The 13,493-nt window shown below is 49.5% G+C and overlaps 1 protein-coding gene across 1 annotated transcript in view; it reads right to left on the reverse strand.

The window, feature by feature from the left end:
• LOC120751518 (chromatin remodeling regulator CECR2) overlaps positions 1-13,493 on the reverse strand; it is a 100,685-nt gene that overhangs the window by 25,864 nt on the left and 61,328 nt on the right. Inside the window, exons 3-7 of the mRNA XM_040061474.2 lie at positions 5,080-5,263; positions 4,246-4,385; positions 3,682-3,786; positions 3,020-3,069; positions 596-765 (exon numbers count right to left, since the gene is read on the reverse strand). Coding sequence (XP_039917408.2) covers positions 596-765; positions 3,020-3,069; positions 3,682-3,786; positions 4,246-4,385; positions 5,080-5,263 — 649 coding nt within the window. The remainder of the gene's footprint in view (positions 1-595; positions 766-3,019; positions 3,070-3,681; positions 3,787-4,245; positions 4,386-5,079; positions 5,264-13,493) is intronic.

Consider the following 13,493-nt stretch of genomic DNA (forward strand, 5'->3'; position numbering starts at 1 on the left):
CAAGAACGTCACGCTGACTGCAGAGCCTGCTTTACAAAGCCATCCAAGCCGAAGGATCCCGTTCCAGATCTGTCCCACCTGAAAACATTCAGCTGACGGACGACACCCTTGGGAGTTTTGGGGCTCTGACAACCAGCTCAAAGCAGACCTAGCCAGGACAGCCAAGCCGCCAGCGCCCCTTCAGAGGAGGGGCAGTGAAAGCGGAGTGGAATCGCGGGCAGTTTGCATAGAAAAGCCGGGACTGGGCTGCAAATCTGTAAATCGAAGCAGTTCAAAAGCACAGAGATCCCCTGCTAGCAGCAAAGGGCCGCAGGAAACGGCTGAAGACAGTAACCCCTTCAGCCATCCTCCTAGGCCGCCGTGCAATCACCAACCAGATCCTCCAGCACCGACTCCAGCACTGCTGCGGCATGGGGGAGAGCCTTCCCCCCATCCACAAGCCCCACAGCCCCCACATCCACGACACGTGCAGGCTGTGGGTGCAGGAGCAGAACGGGGGCACGGGCGGCTCGGGTTTAGCTCTCCTTCGCTCAGCAAGCATCCATGCTCTTGGAAGCGGTCAGAGAGAGGTAAACAGGATGTCGTGTCTCCTCACCTTCTGTGCAATCATGTTGCAGATCTCCGGCAGGAAGTCTTCACTCAAGAGTTTGTAGAGCTGCCTCTCTCTAAGGGAAGTCCTCTCTCTGAAGCTCTCTGTGACCTGCCTCCACTCCTCTTCCGTCTGGCACAGCAACCACCATGTCCCACGGCCAGGCCCTTGGGACCCTTCAAAAACATGAGAGGATGTTATCTCCACAGCATTTGTGACTAACGGCTCCTCTCCATCCCTCCTCTTCTCTCCTCTGGGCTCAGGAAGAGCAAAAGACGCTGGCAATGGCCACTGTTATGGAAAACATTCCCTTTGCTGTAGACCCAAAGCTCTCCTCACGCACCAGAAGCACTCTGAGTGATGCCAAGATAGAGAGGAAGTACACAGGTGAAGAAATAACGGTGGCACATGGCTACACACGGGTAGTGTGACCTCCCTGTAGCAAGCCCACACTCCAGTTATTGCAGACTGGAGAGAGGAATCGAATTTGTTTTTTGCAATGGCGGCTGTCAGCCAGAGCAGGACATAGGGAACCGCAAATGTTGGATTTAGTCTGGCAGCAGAATAAAGCCATCAAAATATAATGTAATTTGAAAGAAGCTTTTTTTTTTTTTAAAAAAACACTGCAAACCGTTTCTGCAGTGAAAAAAAATCCTCCTGCTCCCTGCAAATGAAACATTTTGTTTGCAGGCACTTGAAAGAGCAGAAGAGGAAGCAAAGGACAGGGTTCATCGGGCTGCCAGATGAGGGGGAAGTTCCAAAAGTTCACATCCCATCCCTGCTCGATCCAGAGTGGGATTGAAGCAGATCACCCACTGCTCTGAAGCATGTCCCAACCACCAAGACACTTTTGAGAGCTGTTCCACCTTGTGTGAAACATCTGAATATTAATTGTGAAGGAAGGGCTCTCTTGCATTGTGGTTGGAACACCCACCTGGAGATGGGGAATGTGGTTCCTGCTCCACAAATGTTTACACAGAGCAGTGAAGCCTCATGGGTTCCAACTTGTATGCTTTTGCCCCAGGATGTTCTCTAAGCAAAAAAAGGTTGTGGCCCCTTTGTTTTTTGGGGCTTTTTTTGAGTGGGGAAAACCTTGGATCAAACGTCTTCAGGCTGAGAGGTTCTTAGCTCCCTCTAGACTTTTCTAGGGCTAACCACTGGCTCCCAGAAAGAAAGCAATGGTCATCAGCACCACTGGCAGATGTCAGGCACCCTCTCACCACATTTTCAAGCAAACTAACAATGAAAAGCACAAAGAAGTAAAAAACCTGAACCTGACTCTGGGCCCTTTGTGGATCTGAGCTGCGAGTGGCTCCGACATGCAGGCTGCCAGCCTGTCCTAGGAAGACTGGAAAGCTGCAGGCTCCCTCCAGCACCTGCCCTCTGTCAGGTGCCCGGGGTGCAGTGGCACGGAGTTTCAGCTCTGTGAATGCACTGGGGACTGGTAACTGAGACAGCAAAGGTCCAGCCATGTGCTGGTTCTGCTGCTCTGGCTACACAAAGCCGTGCCTTGCCCACCTGCAGCAGGGAGCTTACCTGCATCCTGCCCCCAAAGCCTGCATCCTTGTTTCCCACTGCCTTGCCAGCTGCCTACAGACAACTCATTTCAATAGCAAACAGGACTAAGGCACTGCTTTGTGCCAGCAGAAGATTACTCTGCAGCTGAAGTGACACAATTTGCTGGAAGACAATGATCTGATAAAACCCCCAGTGCCTCACGCGCATCGCTCCGGCTCCGGAGCGGCCGCCAGGAAATCTGAAGACAAAGGGCAAAGGGAAGGAGGCATGGGAAAGACAATGCTACCCTTGCCTTTTATTGTGAGGCAACAGGCAGGCTGAGTCCCTGGGTTTTGTGGATACACATGTATGACAAATGAGTCCCAGCTCCCTTGAACTCACTCTCACATCGTGTTGCTAACTCGCTTTTTGTCTCGTTAACCCTCAGCTGGGCACACCCAAGAAAAGTTTATCACTCTCAGCCACCCAATGGCCACGAGGAAGAAAAAGTGAGAGGATCAAAAAGGTTCTTCCTTCCCTATTTTAGCATCACCGACTCTGCTCTCACCCCCATCTGAAAAAACACACCTGCTGACCAGAGAGGTGTGTTCTTACCTCACCCCTGGAAGACTGAGGACCACTCACAGCCTGCTTTTTCAGGTGAGCCCTTGAATTCTAGTGTATCCCAGTAGGTTATGTTTCTCCATCCCAAACTCAACCATGGTAAAACAGGAAGCCTGCAGGTGCCCAGGCTCCCAGCTGCCAGGCAACACAGGTAACACAAACCCCTCCTTCCAAACTTGGCCCCAACCACCAGCAGAAAGACTCTCCTGAGAAAGGTTGGGTTGTCTCTCAGGCACCTCTCTGGGTTTTGATAACTGAAGAGCCTTATTAGCTGGTGGCATCAACCCTGATACTGCAAAATCTCTTTACCATTTCTTATCGGAGTCTCGTGGATGAGCAAGTTTTCTTCTGCCTTCTCCCTATCAAAAAAAGAAAGAGAAGGAGTGATACAATAAGTATATTACTTCACATCACCAAAATGCAGCTGTTTCTGAGGAGAAAAATAGGGAACACCACAATTACTCAGTGCAGAGCAAAACCGTGAAAACAACACTGCAGAATACACGTTTGGTATATATTTTCAAATATATATTTACCATAGCTTCGTAAAGTTTTTATAAATGAAGGGTGCAGGATGAAGTTTGACAAGTACAGCACCTCAGTTCTTATGGGAAGCATCCCAAAATCTATATGGACTCAAGTGGCCAGGATTCCTGGCTTCAAGCCACACGGTGAAAGGATTCTTTATCAGGAGCAAACTCCCTAGCACCGCATGGTGGGGACCGCATTTGAAGTGAGGTGGTTGGAAGAGCGATGCCCACTGTTTCACCAAACTTCCAGCTCAGTCAGAATTTGTTTTGGAGAGTGATCAAAGCATCCACCGAGTCTGAGCTTGCTTCACTTCTGAGCTGCACTGAAATGATGGCTGCGTGGTATATACATACTTATTGGGGGAACCCCAGAAATACATTATGCTTCCCTCTGGGAATTGTAGGTGTTTTACGCCTGTTGCAGGAAGAACGCTTCCATACCTCAGCATATTTTCCTCCAGTATTTTTTTCCGCTTTGGAGGCCGCCCTCGTCTCTTGCCCGTTTTCCCAGGAGCGTTTGGGGTGTTGGTCTGCCCCCCACATCCCCTGAAAAATGGCAGAACCACCATGAAATATCTGCCGAGCGAGGGAACCGAGGCCGGCAGGGTGGGAGAAGGGCACGGAAATCGGAACAGCTGCTAGGAACCCAACCAAAGGAGGGATTAAACCAGAGCAGCGACGGGACGGGGAGGGGAGAGGAGGGATTCCCACTGGCTGGGAGCCCGATCTGGGAGCCGCCGGCACGGCCCGGAACGGCGCGGGGCAGACAGGCGGGAATGCGGCGGGGCAGGCAGCATCGCTCCCACGGCGGGCTCCGCCGGTGCCACAAAGGCTGCAGCCTGCCTGCCACACAATGCACGGCGCGGGGCAGCTCCCAGTCTGCTTGGCAACTCGCGTCCCGCCCGCGCTGCCCCTCTCCAGGCCCCGCTCCCCCCGGCACAACAGCAGTCAGGCGGAGCCCCCTCCAGCCGGGCTGGCTGCGCTCAGACGTTGAGGGGCCGTTACCTGTCTGGAGCCAGCTCTCCGTTGGTTTTGCCCTGCACCGGGTCCTCCTTGTACATCCTCGTGCCGTAGAAGTACCAGTACAGGGCGCCGCTGCTGTCCTCGCCCAGCGGCTCCACGCGGAGGCTGTCGGCGTCCAAGCCCTGCGCCCACCGGGAGCCCCCCGCCAGACGGCGACAAGTTGAAAAGCGGCCGCATTGTCACACGAGACACGATGACACCCCTCCCGTAAACACCTCCCTCCCTCCCCTCCTTCCCTCCCACCACGCCACAGCAGCGGTACAGCTGCTCCTCCCGGCCGAGCTGGGAAAATGTTACTCCAGGGGGAAGGCGACTGTTCGCTCTCTGTCCAGGGAGGGATTTAGATTGGCATCTCTAATTTGAATGGCCTCTCTCGTTTTAACATTTCATCTCTGGCGCTCCTGACAGGGAAGGTCTAATTAGTGCTGGCGACAGTCACGCACAGCCCTGCGAAGCTCCCTGCCCCCCTCACCTCCTCTACCCTCCCCCAGTATACTTCATCCCCATCCTTTCATCTCACAGCATCACTCAGCGAGGCAGCAGTCTCGGCTCTCCCAGCCCTGCCATTCCCATCAAGGCATCTCCAAACTCCCTCTTTGCAGAAAGAGCAGCCAATGAAGCCGATTTCCTCAGTGACTCCCGTGTGATGAATACACCACATAGGAGAAGGGCCCAAGTCCTGAGCAAGCCAGTGCAAGGCAGAGGAGGGCAAAGGAACTGCTGACACGCTGTGACCCCTTCCCATCCCAGGAAGACTCTGATCCGGCCCAGCTCCTGTGGCCACACACTTTCCCTCATGCCTGCTGCCCAAAGCACCTTGAGGAGGTCGAAGACATCGTCGGCATCGAGGCGATAGTCACAGAGGCGGTGCAGGATCTCCACCCGCGTGCGCAGGGGCAGCTCCTGGAAAGTGCACTCCCGCAGAGGGTTGGGTTTCCCTTCCTCCAGCTCCCAGCGGTAGTTGATGATGTCCTCCAGGTAGCTGTGAAACGTCTGGGATCTAACCAAGGAAGGAAAAAGTCACGTGCACTTACTGTAGTTTGCCGTGTCCCGAAACACCCGGTGCACCAAGCAACAAACACAACGCGGAGACGGAGAGCACCTGAAGGAAAACTGGCAGCCATGGCTGGGTGCCGCTCTGTCATTCACATTCCCAAAAGGCAGCAATCTCATTGCAACACCACGGGATGTCATGTTATACACACAGCTTTCTGTAAACAGGCTGTTATTTCTTCCTAAGCAGAGTGAGCCAAGCATGGGAGCAACTTTCTATCCCAATGGGCAGTGCCTTGTGCTAGCACCAACAGCCACCCTTTACTAAAATGGGATGCAAAAAAATTTATGAGTCTGGTCCCATTCCAGCTCTTCCCATTTGATGTAGAGACCATTTTCTTCAGATTTCCCTTTGCCCCTCACATCTGTCATTGCCACGCCCTGCTCCTCTCTACTTTAGAAGTTTCCACGCCCTGGTTCAGTGACTTGAGACTTTGCATAGCTGATCACTTCCTCTCCACTTTGCTGCTGTATGCTTCCCATATTCCTGTCGTGGTCCTTGGTCTCCTCTCCCTCCATCCCCAAAGGTGCTGCCACTTTCTGCCCGTTCCTCCATTGGTGGCTCCGGCAGGACATCAGCACAGCCCACCTCACACACGTGGCTTGGACGCTGCCACACAAGGCTCATAAATAAACAGCTCTTCATAAACATTACTATTAAAATGAATATTTCTCATTTTCTAGCTGGGTCACATTAAGTCCTACTTTCACTGCCAGCAGTTCATCGTAAAACCCAAGGAAGCAGGTATTTCCTACCCTCATCTAGCACTGAGGGTGAATGTCCCCATCTGACAGGTATAAGACCACTGATGGAGCTTAAGGCTAAAAGAACTCCTGCCTATATTTCAATGAGACTTAAGCCTTTACTCTGAACGCTCAAAATTTCAGGGGAAGGAATGAAAAGGGGCCATACCTCTAAATATGAAACTTTCTGAAGAGCTGTCCATATGACTTTGAGCCCTGAGCGTTGCCAGGCTCGCTCAGCCTGCTCGAGTTGTGTACCCTGAGCACAGCAAAAGGGGAACCCCCCCCACGCCCCAGCCATTCTTGCACACACGGGAAGTCCATATGCCAGCAAGAACACCACTGGGTACACATTCCCACCAGCTCTCAAAAAGGCAGCTCCACTTGATAGGTTTTTGGCACAAGCAGATTACTCTATATGATTAATGGAACGGCGCCAGCACTACAGAATTGCATTTCCCTGAGAAATTGCTAACTTCTACAAAGCCTATTATATTTTAACAAAGAGGTGGAGGAGAGCGATCCAGCTGAAGAAAGATCATTAAAAGTCAACAAGAAGTTAGCTATTAGACAGGGGTCTTCACACATTTGGTAAAGACCGGGCTTCTTTGCAAGGACCGTGACTGGACAGTGACTGTGAGAACGAAGGAACAGATGCCTCGAGCCGTGTCCACCTGGCAGTGTTTCCCTCCCTCCTTGAGGAGAGAGAAGAGCAGATCACCCTGCAGATCACTCCTCACCAGCCTGCTTCTCTCTGACGTCAAACGCAAGCTGACCTCCCAGAGATACCTCCTCTCTCCACACCGCTGTTACCAGCCCTCTGGTTGTATTTAACAACAGATGCTTGAGTGTACCTGGACCTGGTGCTCTCTGCAACCTGGAGTTTGCTCCATCTGCATGACACGAGCAAAGCATCGGTGTTCCCAAGTCTAAAATTGTTTCACTAATATCAGCAATCAGACAAATACAACTTGAAACAGCCCCCTACGCTGACAAAGTTCAGTCAGAAAGGGAGGACCGACATTTTATGAAATGCCTCCGAACTGCCTCCAGCAGTAATTTTAGGGTGAAAACTATGGCAAACATCCTTTTTTAAAGTGAGATATTCAGTACACAGTACACCTACCTGAAGTAGCTGTGCATTCCTGCATTGTATTTCTCAAATACCCCAAGACCTAACTTCCAGCAAGGACTTCGATTTGGGAAAGGGACCAAAAGTAGATTCTCTTTACAGACTTTTTAAAAGCAGTATTTGATCACATATCTTAAATGTCAGATATTTACAGAAGTAAGATTAGATTAAAACAAAAAGGAAAAAAAGAAGGAAGGAAGGAAGGAAGGAAGGAAGGAAGGAAGGAAGGAAGGAAGGAAGGAAGGAAGGAAGGAAGGAAGGAAGGAAGGAAGGAAGGAAGGAAGGAAGGAAGGAAGGAAGGAAGGAAGGAAGGAAGGAAGGAAGGAAGGAAGGAAGGAAGGAAGGAAGGAAGGAAGGAAGGAAGGAAGGAAGGAAGGAAGGAAGGAAGGAAGGAAGGAAGGAAGGAAGGAAGGAAGGAAGGAAGGAAGGAAGGAAGGAAGGGAGGGAGGGAGGGAGGGAGGGAGGGAGGGAGGGAGGGAGGGAGGGAGAAAAGGAGGGAGGGAGGGAGGGAGGAAGGGAGGAAGGAAGGGAGGAAGGGAGGGAGGGAGGGAGGGAGGAAGGAAGGAAGGAAGGGAGGAAGGAAGGAAGGGAGGAAGGAAGGAAGGAAGGAAAGAAAGAAGGAAAGAAGGAAGGAAAGAAGGAAAGAAAGAAAGACAGTTTTGATTGTCTTCCAGAACAGAAATAGTGACGAGAACATCTTTTTCTGGAAGTAGTAAAGCATCATTTTTATTTGGGTGCTTAATCCAGAAGCAGAAGACAAACAACTGTAAGCTCTCAGAGAACATTCAAGTTTCAGTCCCACAAGTTCAGTTCTTCAACTCTGCCAGAGCTCAAGGCAGAAGATTATTTCATCAAATCTGATACAGAGGTGCTGGCTATTTCCAATAAAATGCATTGAAAAAGCAGTTTCCCTAGGATCCTGAATAACCAGTGGATGAAAAGGATTGCCAGGAAGAAACCACAAAAGTAGAAGGGTTTTATCTACTCCTATTTTTCTTTCCCTACCTAAAAAAAAGCGGGAAGGCATGGATCAGACAGATACTTTTACCATTTGCACAAGTTCACTTATCTCGCTCTATCATTTTGGCTGCTCTCAAAGAAAACTGATCCAGGAAGCTGTTTAATTCCAGAAGATCATTTGAAATCGTTGCCTATGTAACTCTCCTTCCCCCTAGGGATTGGCTCTGTTGATTTAACCAATTTGGTTTTAGTTTGACTTTCACATAAGTGGCTCACACTAGAAATTTCCGCCATCCACCCGGTGCTCAGTGCATTACAAGCTCTGTTCTTAAGAGTACTTTTGAGTTCCTACCCCCATCAATTTTCAAAGACAGCTACTGTGCATTTGTCGCTTTGAATAAGGATAGAAATGAGAACCAGAGATGGGAAACAGATGTCTCAAGGCATTCCCCAATCACTCTCAATCTTACCCAATTTATATTTTCCCTCTTAATGGGAACCGACCTCCCTTCTCCAGATGAATGTAGGGTGCTCGTCTTCACCCTGTCTGCCACACCTACAGTTAGCTTCACTTATCCCATCTCTTATGTTTCCCTTTGAAACAGTTTCTGAAACAGCCCTCTTGGTTTGGAGAAGAAAATCTGCAAGGAGGACAGCAATCTGTGAGAACCCTGCCCTGCCCTTGGGGCTCTTCCCTGTGCAAGGTAGAAATTCCCAGGAATAACTGTATAGAATTACCTGCAAAATTCAAACACAAGAATCAGAGAGACAGGATCCAGGAATGGAATTGCCTGGATACAGTCTGTTAAATACTCTTTTTTCAAGCTCACTAGTAGGACAGCAACACACTTGAAAGTGCTACAGAGTCTCTGCTGCAGCTGAGAACCCCCAAAAACTCTTTTGTAAGTGGGAAGAAGGCAGGAAGGAAATCACTGAGCTGAGGAGACAGATGCATCTTTTCTCCAGAGGTTCTCAGCATCACTGAGACATGTAAAAACACTGAGCATGTGGAGGCAGCGTTAGGTCAGTCATGTTCTTTCCTCTACAAACTGGAGCATTCCCAAGGAGGCTGAACTGGTACATGGGCACATTCTGTCTCAGGGCACGTATCCAAAGGAAAACCAACCCTCTTCCGAAAGCAAATTGTGAGTCTTAGAAACAATTTACAAGAAAAGTGTGAGACCACGGGCCACGACTCTCACCACATCTCAACCACTTCCTGACGTATAGCACAGGCAGCTTCCACACAGCTCGCTAACCAAGGAGAAGTACTACAGAGATCAGCTATAACAGACCAGGAAAGGTACCTCGAAGAACTCTGCACCTCTAAAAATTCTCCCATGCCAACGTGACTGGCACCATAAGTATTTCATAAAACTCTAATAAACTTTCCCTCGCTTGTCGAAACGTCCCTTCCTTTGCAGCTGCCCCTCAATGTGCAAAGCAATCTGGATAGCTGTAGTGGGGCAGTGGTGGAATGGCACACACATATCTATGTGGCACATCTCACGTGGATGCAGATGATTTTTCAAGAGCCCAGTGCAATTCTTAGTCTTATCCCTGGCTACACCCTGAAACCACAGGGCTGCTGTCAGAGGTCCCTATCTTTTTTTTTTTTGCAAAGATTAGAAAGGAGGTCAAAGCTGAATTGCAACTGTGGTTGAAAGTTTTAATCGTATGTTGCATATACAGAGGGAAATCTGGGGCACAGGGAAGGACACGACCCAGCACATCTGTGTCAAAGGGGAGGAACAGCCTCAGACAGTCCACAAGAGGTACCACCGGGGCTGCAGCTCAAGTTGCCTGTGATCTTTAGCAGCAGCTGCAAAAAAATCAGGGCATAAAGAAGATGGAGCAAGTTGAGGGAGGGGCTCCTCTCCACCATGGGTATCAGCGCCCGGAACAGGCAGAGAAATGATCCAGCCCTGACAGCTCCGCGCCGCAGCCCGGCCATCTGCTGCCCGGCTGCCTCCCAAAGAGGGAGGTTTCTCTGTGCTCCACCAGAGGGGAGCTGGGGACTCCTCCCCCTGCCTGGCAATCCCAGTGTTTTCCCCTGCTCGAAGGAGAGGCACCCTCCCCATCCCTTTAAACGCGTGGGGTCACGCTCTGCTCTGCGAGAGAAGCAGCTTGGCTTGGCCACTGCGCTCCTCACCGTGCCCGGCTTCCTGGAGCGGCTCCTTTGGAGACCTCAGCAAGAGAGGGGGAGAATTTCACAGGGCTGACAGAATATATGGAAAAATGCGGTTGGAGCTTCTGGTGTGCGCTCTTGGCAGGGAACAGCTGCACCCAGAGACCCCAACCCCACAGGGACCCTGTGGGAGCAAACTCAACGTGAAATTCCTTCTGAGAAAACTGGGGCTGAATTATGCATACAGACACGCATGCTTTTTTATTATTTTTATTTTTTTTTTTTTTAATCCTCGTGCCCCAAGGAAGCGGAGTCACTTGTGCTTTTAGTTTTAAAGACTCCAAAGTAAATCAAATCTTGGCTGGAAAACTGTAAACAAAATCAAGCCAAACAAACAAAAGCTAAACCAAACACTAATTCAGTAAGAGAGTCCCCGTGTCAATCTGTGCTTCCTGCAGGCAGCATGCCATGGCCCAACTGTGGAATTACTGTCACAGCACATTGCCCTAACTGGTCTGCTGCTGCCAATTTTTTACAAGCCCTCCCCCCACACACATCGCTTAAAAAAACCCCTAAACCCCATCTCTCACAAAATTTCTGGTCCTGTGGAAACGAATATTGGAATAAAGGAAACATTAGGGTAAGGAGCTGAAATATCAGAGACAAAAATTTACCAACGATGTTTGGACGCTGCTGGCACACACAAATAAGCCTTCTGAAAGTTTAGATGCCAAATAATTGCCTGGACCCACTGGCTAGAATATCTATCATGTTGACAGTGTTTTAAGTCTCTTGTTTCATTTAATTTACAAAATGCAATGGAAGAGTAAATACTGGCATGCTCTTGAGCTAAAACTGCTGGGGAAAAGGCAAGTCTGACCTGCATCTAATCCCAGACAGTATATTGTTCTTGAGATTAACACCAAGAAGCCTGACAAAACCAGAGGATGACAGAGAGCAGGAACAACAGACCCCTCCCAACTCCTGTACAAGAGTTGTATGTGGGAGGAACATGGAAAACTAGACTGGGAGAGCTCAGCCTTTCTACCAAAGACCATTTTAACATAAATGTAATTACTCTTGAAGTTCCTATTACAGAGTTAGCCAGCAAGGGAAATGATAGAGGTGATACTCCTGTCCATAGAGGCTTTAAAAGCTGAAAAGGACTTGGATACATTCAGTCACCCAGCACAAGTGTTGCTTTTAGGAGGTTCTCAGTACTAAATGAAAGAAGACTTCTTGGGCATCCAATTCACAGCACACAAGAGAACTGGCTTTGCCTCTGTGATCTCTCTAGCTAAAAGAGACAACAACAGAAATCTAGGTCTTATCAGAACAGACGTTTTATAATGGAATTAATTTTATGGACTGAAGATATTTCACCTTATGGGCTGGCACCTTTTAAGTTCTGAATTGGCAAAAAGGCACCAGCTTGGTGTTGGAGTCACTCAGGTGTTAATGAGAGCATTAACTGACAGATGGCACTCAAGATATTTCTCGCCTCTCCAATGAAGACAGCTTCTTTGCTACAGCAGAGACCAGGAAAGCTTAATTCTTAACAAGCATACAATGCTTTGGCACAAAGGCAAGCCCTCTGGAAGGTAATGGGAAGGATTCAGGGTTTGCTGGGATGACCTCAGTCAAACATCATTAAGAGGGTCAGGAGAAGCAAAGCCTATTTCAGAAGGAAAAAAATAATGTAAGGGCCCCCATGATCAATCTATCGTGGCTTGTCAGAAAGAGAAAGCTTAGGCTGACCTTAGAAGCAATATGAGTTACTACTACCAGCCTGACCTTGAGCTCTCATGTAACAATGGAGATCTTTTTTTTTTTTTACTATATTAATGAGCTTTCTTATCTGAGGTGGGGGAGGAAGCTTTATGGACCAGCTTGTACTTCACCTTCAATTTACCCTACTGAGAAACGAAGTCAAGTATGATGCAGGGGGGAAAGAGATACAACCCCATCCTTCAGGGGGAGAAGAGGCTCGGAGGGGAATCCTTCCAAGCCCTGTGTGTGCAGCTGGCTCAGGAGGAGTCCAACAGGGAGCACACATTGCTCAGACCACGGGCCAGCTTGTCATCGGGGTGACCAAACTGCCTGAGGCCCTAGGGCCTGAAGGGTCTGCACAGAACACTTCCCTGCAGCAGAGCAAAATGACCAAGAAGCTGGAGATTCAGGAATCCTGACCTTAGGCTCCAACAGCCACAATTAGCAGTGCCGCTAGCTGCACCACTGATGGGAACACACGTCAAAAATCCCAGCCAGGACAGTCTAGAGGGAGCAGTAACTCCACACCACACTTGTGACAGACCCAGGCAAGGTTTAACCCTGCAGGGCTCTTGTGATGAAGGAAACAAACACTCAGACACATCCTGCTTTTCAGAGCCTGTTTTGAATCATGCCTGGAGAAAACCTGCTGGCCTATGCTGTGAACAAGGAGTACAGCTGACATTAAGGACCTTGAATGAGATCACGAAGAAGGGGGGGGGGGGAAATTCAAATTACATGGAGCAGACCTCCAGAGTGAAGTTTCTCCTCCCAGAGTTGCAAAGACAGCAGAGACTGCTGGAGCACAAGACCACCACGAGGCATGCACAGGTCTGCTTTTGTCCTCCACGGCAAGCTAGAGCTAGTTTGTTGAATGCAGACAGTGGCCAAACCTCAGTAATTCTGTGGCTTACCTGTGTGGCCATCAGGTAAGGGAAGAGAAAGACATCTGAGGAGTTAAGCAGGTGGATGGCACTACACACAAGGACATTTGTCTTCACCGTTGCTGACCATGGGAATACAATCTTCCTACATTACAACCACTGTTTTGTTTCAAAACAGAAGGACAAAAGATCACCTAGTTAGCAGATGTTAAGTAGCAGCAGCCCTTCCCTAAGACAGTCTGGCCTAACTCCTGGATTTGGCAGTCTGAAACGTGAGCAATTGGAGGCTTCCACATCCCTGAAAGATAGACCCACGTCTTCCACAAAAGGAAAAGACAGCAGATTTCAGCACCTGAGCACCTGAGCAATTCCTGTCCCCTGCTCCTCATCTGTTCATCCCATAACTCCCTTCCAAAATTCAAATGTGGCATAGACCAGGGACCACCTCGAGGATACGCTGAAACCACGCTTGGAGCACCTTTCCTCCAACACAATGACTCCGAGCTAGGACAGGAGGCTCACCAGCTGAAGGGCGGTACAATCCTGCTAGAGAAATCTA

The sequence above is a fragment of the Hirundo rustica genome, chromosome 4 (genome assembly GCF_015227805.2).
Source record: "Hirundo rustica isolate bHirRus1 chromosome 4, bHirRus1.pri.v3, whole genome shotgun sequence".
NCBI classification, from domain to species: domain Eukaryota; kingdom Metazoa; phylum Chordata; class Aves; order Passeriformes; family Hirundinidae; genus Hirundo; species Hirundo rustica.